Source organism: Aulostomus chinensis, chromosome 14 (genome assembly GCF_037954235.1).
Source record: "Aulostomus chinensis isolate RoL2024-O1b breed Wild chromosome 14, RoL_Achi_v1.0, whole genome shotgun sequence".
Classification (NCBI taxonomy): domain Eukaryota; kingdom Metazoa; phylum Chordata; class Actinopteri; order Syngnathiformes; family Aulostomidae; genus Aulostomus; species Aulostomus chinensis.
In genome coordinates, this window is record NC_141333.1 from 5570509 (window position 1) to 5577275 (window position 6767).

At 47.8% G+C, this 6767-nt stretch overlaps 1 protein-coding gene across 3 annotated transcripts in view; it reads right to left on the reverse strand.

Moving 5' to 3' along the window:
• syde2 (synapse defective 1, Rho GTPase, homolog 2 (C. elegans)) overlaps positions 1–3810 on the reverse strand; it is a 45396-nt gene extending 41586 nt beyond the window's left edge. For 2 of the 3 annotated variants that reach the window (XM_086223890.1, XM_086223891.1), the window contains exon 1: positions 1818–3810. In XM_086223890.1, the coding sequence (XP_086080016.1) occupies positions 1818–3771 (1954 nt within the window). In that variant the 5' untranslated portion in view covers positions 3772–3810. The remainder of the gene's footprint in view (positions 1–1817) is intronic. The other variant, XM_086223892.1, reaches the window with a different exon arrangement.
• Positions 3811–6767: the final 2957 nt, after the last annotated feature.

Sequence of the window (6767 nt, forward strand, 5' to 3'; positions counted from 1 at the left end):
TGTAAACAAGTTAAATAACAGGAATGGCATCCTAAACATTCAATCCAAAGTCTCTTTAAAATGCAGGTTACCATGGAGCTGTCCTGGGCTAACGACTGGGGAGGATGGCGACATGACAGCCCCCCCCCCAACTCTCAAACCCCACCACCACAGAGCCTGCCTCTGTCCTGCTCCGGATTCCTCTGGCCACAGCTGTGGAAACGCTCAGTGTGGACGTAGAAAGGGGAAAAAATGATAGCTGAAGTGGTGGGGTGGGGGTGGAAACTTATGTAAAAAAGTTTGTATTTTACCAAAGGATAACAGGGGAAAAGTGAAGAGTTGGAGACGTTAAAAGGTGGAGCGACGCCGGGCCAACAGCAGCTGGAAGTCAAACACAGCAGCCTTCCGCTCAGCAGCCTCGGAGCTCACACTCTATTTCTAGCTGCACTGACAGTCAACAACAGCCTGCACACATGGCAGGTCATCTGTTTGCTCTGGAAGCGACTGCAGCAGCACACACACCACACACACACACACACACACACACACATACAGACACACTCGAATACAAACTATTACAGAAGGCAAAAACATGAGCGGAAGAATGAAAAGAGTTGATGATATGTTTCAGAGCAGTTTCCACATCCTGCAAAATAATGTCCACGCAAAGTTTCCGCAGTGTTTTGAACTATAGACGATTAAAACGTCCTACTGAGCTTGTTTGCAGTCAGATCAGGTCAACAAGGATTTAAGTTAAGTATGTTTGTGTGTGCGTCCACTGCAGTGTGAGGGCACCAGTGCCAACTCATGCTACTGTAGCAGGTAGACCGAACCAGGTGCAGCTGTTTTGCTCCCAAGTGGGTCTGTCACGATTGAAAAATGTTGTTGGGCAATAAATGATCTCAGAAATGTTTGCCATAAACACTACTATTGTCATTTTAAGAGCATTTTATGGCACTGATAGGATGGAAATAGAATGACAATGCAAGGACACACATTTACAGAGTGGTTAACTTGACTTTAAATATTCAGACATTGTGAGAATGGGAAAAATTGCAATTAGGAAATATATGGAGGTCAGCGGAATCATTGAGTTCATCTCTATTTGTTGTATAAATCAATATAGTAATTATCAGGACAGGCTCACTTCCAAGGGTGAGAATAAAATCAATCTCTCAAATTTTAAACAAACAACAGCTCCTAAAACTGCTCAGATGAGAAGGAGGAGGAGGAGGAGGAATGTCAGGTGATGTGATATCAAAAGCCACTAAATGAACCTTGTGCGATTGTTCTCAACATTTTAAAACACCTCTGCAAACTACTCTGAGTTCAAGTTTCAAAGATATAAGACGTACCTCGCGTTTGTGCGGCTGCTTTCATGATACAGATGTTTTCTTTTTCATACCTCATCACAAACACGTACGCTGAGACGATGGTGTGGCATTTCGTAAACAATGCGATGTCACTGAAACCCAAATAAATAAATCCCACCACCGACACCACACAACAAGCAGAGGAGTTAGTTGTTACTGAACTACACAGTGAGTGATACAATCAACCTGCTGTGCTATTAATCGGGTGTTAAAATGCACCTAAATTAGTGTGAAGGAGAGAACCCGCCACCGGTTAGAGAATCTTAAAAGAAAGCAAAAAGGTCTGAGATGTCTCTTCCCTTTGCTTTGCATCCAGGAAAGGAGGAGTGCGGGGTGGACCGCCACCAGACGGAGTTTACTATGAGTGGAGGAGGATAACAATAATCATACGGGAGGAAGGAGAGTGAGAGTTCCCCGAGTTAGAAGATCCACAGGAGTTGAGGCCTCTCCGTGTAGCCTTCCTACCTGGCTGCTGCGGCTGCCGCGGTGATTTGACCGGAGGTGCCTTGACAGATTTAACCCCTCGGCTGCTTGCCTGGACCCCTGGTTTACAACCGGCCTGAGGAGCTGGTCGGTCTTTGCTTTGGCTTCCGTTGCGGTGCAGAGACGAGCCCTCGATACGTTGCTTCATCTCTGAAGACAACAAGCGGCCCTTGTGCATCCACTCTTGCATCTTGTTGACGGTGACGCCGTGACCCTTGTTGACCACCCCCTGAGCTCGGACTCCATTCGGCTCCTGCCTGTGACCCTGGTGCGTCGATGCCTCGGCGTTGCTGTCTGAGGAGCCAGTCAGGCTGTTGACTGAGCCGCTGCTCTCATTGAGCTGTGCACCTCCCTCACCGCCTGCGTCTTGCAGCAGCTCCTCACTGCTGGCGGCACTGTGGAGCACCCGGGGGTCCGGCTGCTCGCCTGCTCTCGCCACTTCACCCTCATTAGCTGCTGTTAGCTCTGCACCTCCTCTATCACCATCAGGCTCTAGACTGTCAGGAGCTGTGACGCACAGCAGTGGTCCACCTGGATACCTGAAAGCTCCGTCACTAGCAGAGCGCTGTAGGGTGGGCTTCATCTTGGCCTCGCACAGGTTCACCATGCTCTTACTATTCATCCTAAGTTGGAAGCCAGACTCAAGTTTTCCACTGAGGCAGAGCAGGAGTGAGTCAGTGTCAGACACCTGCTGGGGGCTGTGGTCACCTCCTGACGACCAGGAGTCGCTGTCCATGTTTTTAGCAGACAACCTTGAGCACAAGCTGTCCCTGGAGTGGCTACTACAGGAGGAGGTGGCTTGCTGCTCAGTTAAACCTCCACTAATCTGCTGGACATCCAGGCTGATATCATTCATAGCATTGATAAGAAGGTAATAAGCCTCTTTGAGCTGGTTCCTAAGCCTGTCTGTTTCCTGGGCGCTGTGGCTGTCATCATCCTGGGGCATCCCTGCCACCCCGGCTCTCTCACCCGTGCTTTTAGCTCTGATAGTTTCATAAAATGGCAGAATTTCATTATCATAGTAATCCTCATCTTCGCTGTCTAAAGGGTATCTAAACGAGCCTTCCGTCACCGTGATGTCACATATTTCTAGCTCTGTGGGGAAAAAGGTTGGGCTCTGGAGACCCCCTGGTGTCCCCCCTGCATATTCAGGCTCAAAGCTTTCAATATTACTGATTAAAAGTTTTTCTTCTGTGGTGCCAGAGGTTGGAAGCTCTGCACAATCCGGCGTCTCCAAAGTTTGGTTGTCAGAACTCCAGTTGAGCACATTTACAGTCCCCGCCATGTGCTGGGAATATTCTGGGCCCCTGGGCTCAGTCTCAGTGGGGGTGACCCGGCCTTCTGGTGGCTTACACACCGCTGTATGCGTCTCTACCCGTGTGCAGGAGAAAATTTTATTAGAATTCTCCCCAAACCCTATCGAATCGCTGCATTGTCGCGGCACGGAGACGAAGTGTTTTCTCTGCGGTTCTCCAGCCGATATGATGATTCTGTCCGCAGATATGGGCCCCCGGTGGTTCCTATATGCGTCTCTAAGCACATGCCCCCCAAACTGCTGCACCTCTCTTTGAAGTGAGCCCCCCAGGAGCTGCTCATTAACCCGACCCCTGCTCCCGCTGATCCGCTCCGGGGGACGTGCGCCGGCCACCTCTGCTCGGCTCTCCCGGACTATTACTACACCCCCTTCTAGCACCATCGCCCCGTCAACACAATTCTCATACGTGCTCATTCTCCCTGCCGTGCAATCCAGCTCCAACACTACCGGTAGAGCCTCGTCTGAGTCTCCCTGCAAAACTTTTTCTTTACCTTCTCGGCCCCCATTCGCTGCAGCGGCGGCAGCAGCAGCGGAGCCGTATCCACCGCCGACCGTCGCTCCTTTCTTGGATTTCTTCCCTCGGAGTTTCGCTAGTAAAGTCCTCCGCAGAGGATCAGCCATTCCTTTCCTTTGCCCCCCTCCCCTCCCCACCCCCCAGTTAATTCCTCCCGGTTCCGTTCAGCACGCTGGTTCCAGAGCGCCAGAGCCGGGTAGGTTCTCCTCGCTCGCCGCGGTCAAGGCTCGCCGGGCGGCCGGGCTCCTCTCCATTCTCCGCTGTCACCTCCGCACTGCTGCCTCTCGCGCTCCAGCCTGCCTTTACTCAACTGCACCACCTCTCTCTCTCTCTCTCTCTCTCTCTCTCTCTCTCTCTCTCTCTCTCTCTCTCTCTCTCTCTCTCTCTCTCGCTCGCTCGCTCTCTTTTTTTCTTCCTCTCCTTTCCCCTGTATAGCGCCTCACATCACCTTCTCCTCATGTTTGCAGCTCAGATATTTGGAATATTTTCATGGCTCAGAGCTCAGGAACCTCGTCCATAAATTACCAGGAGAAACTGGCATGAAAACATATTTAGCACTAACAAATGTTCAAACCGGAGGTGAATCAAGGCTGCAGCGTTCATGTGCAGCATGAAAACTGTCCAGCTAATGGGAATAATCCTCTCCTTCAGCAGGTCTGTGTTTAACAAAATGACGAACGAGTACTTTGTTCATTTATGAGAACAACTTTCTGACTGAGGGGTTGTGAAAAAACCCATTGTTTCTACGTTTCATTGGGCTAATAAAAAATTAATGGATCCTTTTGCAGGTCATAAAGTCCTTAAAAGGCTCTTGAGTTAGTAAAAAAAAAAATTGTTTGAATGAGTCTGAAGTTGTTAGAAGAAAAACATAACTCATCACTTCTTTTTTCTTTTAAAAAAAAAGGAATCTACTCAGAGTATCTGAGAACAGCACACGTTCTCTCTGCTTGCTTATTTTTGATGAAAACATTTTAAGCTGAAATGTTAAAATAGTTTTCTCCATAAATGTGGTGCAGTAGAAGCACAGTAGGAAGTTAGAATAAATCATAAATCTCAAAATTGTTTCGTCGCCGTGTGAATGCGAGTATGTCTGCGATTCGGGATGTGGTTCAAGTTATGATGGGAATCACATTAAAGGAGCGGCACAAAGTAATTTTTATCACGGTGTTTGGCAACTGGATGCAATACGATACGATAAAAAAATTGCGATGTCGTCTTTTGTCAGCCATGAAGTCTTGGGACTGACGTCGTGACGCCTTCAGAGGAGTTTTTTTGTTAATTTTTGTACATCAACACAGCGATACAGTCCACAGCTGGAATATTAATACAGTATTGTGAGGAAGAGAAATCATAAAATGTGCTGCTGGATCAAATTTTATTGCTCGTGCATGTTGAGAATATATATACTGTATATCGTGTGAGTGAGCTGATTGCAATCCGTGCGTAGGTTTTTGTGTATGAATGATGTGAACAGTATCTTCTTCTTCTTCTTCTTCAGCGCCAAACCTTCTTTTGAAATTCAGCGCATATTTGTCCCTGAAATGTGAATTAAATTCAGTTGACGAGCAGCGAGCCAGGACTTTTAATTACCACGTTCGCCGGTAGCCGTGAAGGCATTTCAGCAAACAGCAGGGAGAAAACAACTCTCGTCTGGCCTGCCCTCTTGGTGGGGAGCTTTAAAAGAAATAGCGGTGCTCTGAATCACCTTTACAAACAAGTGGGATTGTGGATGTCATAGCTTCATCTTCATTACTGCACACACACAAAGGCCTTTTCTTTTTTTTTTACTTCGCCGACCCCGACAACACCACCCGAGAGCACGGGCCGCCACATGATGGATCATTGACGATTATTGCGCTGACACTTTTATCTGAAGTGTATCTTGAGTAATCCTCTCTTCTTTGACCTTGCATGTAACCCCTGTCCCCGCTCGCAGCCCAACCCGCGGCTTTAAGAGAGCTGAGATGGCGAAGAAAAGGAATGAAACATACTTCACTTGAACCTTAAGCCATTTGTTTGCTAATGCCTTTACTTGGAATGTGCAAGGGGATGAGCAGCAGAACGGCTGCACACACCGGGTGAATCAGTATTCTTTAAAGCGGTACTTGCCCCCAAAAAAGGTGTATTTTAAGTACAAATACCTGAGCTCTGGAAGATGTTTGTTGCCACTGTATTACTACTTTGCAATTCGTGTATAGTAACCATGAAACTGATTGCAACTGATGGCTAACAACAGAAAAACTGTCCAAAAAAAACACATTTTTACAATCCACTAACGCTTAGATTTGAGCTAAAAATCTTAAAAGAAGGCGGCACGGTGACTGTGAGTGTGAATGGTTGTCTGTCTCTATGTGTTGGCCCTGCGATGGACTGGCGACCCATCCAGGGTGAACCCCGCCTCTCGCCCAAAAGCCACTGGGATAGGCTCCAGCTCCCCTGCGAAAATGGATGGATGGATGGATGGAAACTGAAAATAACACTTCCTGTTCAGCGTTAACGCGAACGAGTATGAGTTGGTTCGACTGAATGCACAGGCCAGTGGCGCTCGCTCGTGCAAGTTCATGACAGCAACAAATCAAAAGTGTTTCTCTTTGTTTTGAACTAAAATTAAAGTGGGTTTGTGGATTACGGAGCAAAGTAAAGTGGGTTGTTTTTTTTTAAGGCAGTTTTGCTGTTGTTTACCATTTGCTTCAAGCTAAATAAACCTGGCTCGCCCTTTTGGACTTCTGGGATCACAAAGAAGCAATACATGAGGGGGAAAAAAACATCATGGCGAGCTCAAGATTCCCAGTTGTGAGTCTTTCTGGGATAAGTATTGCTTTGAAGGCCTAACATTGCTGACTTCTCAGCTACTCATGATTGAGGGCATTTAATGTCAGACATTCATCCACAGGGCCCCCACATTCACGGTCCTTCTCCCCCACCACCATCCCCACCGCCACCCTCAGTAAAACATGATAAGCATCTGTTATTGCACTGCAGGAGCCGTGTAGGCCCTGACGCCTCGGCCTGCCTCCCCGACTGACTGACTAGACCCTGTCTGGGCAGTTATTTACAGGTCAAAACCTGCAGGCTGCATAGCGTGTGTTTGTGTGTGAAAGAG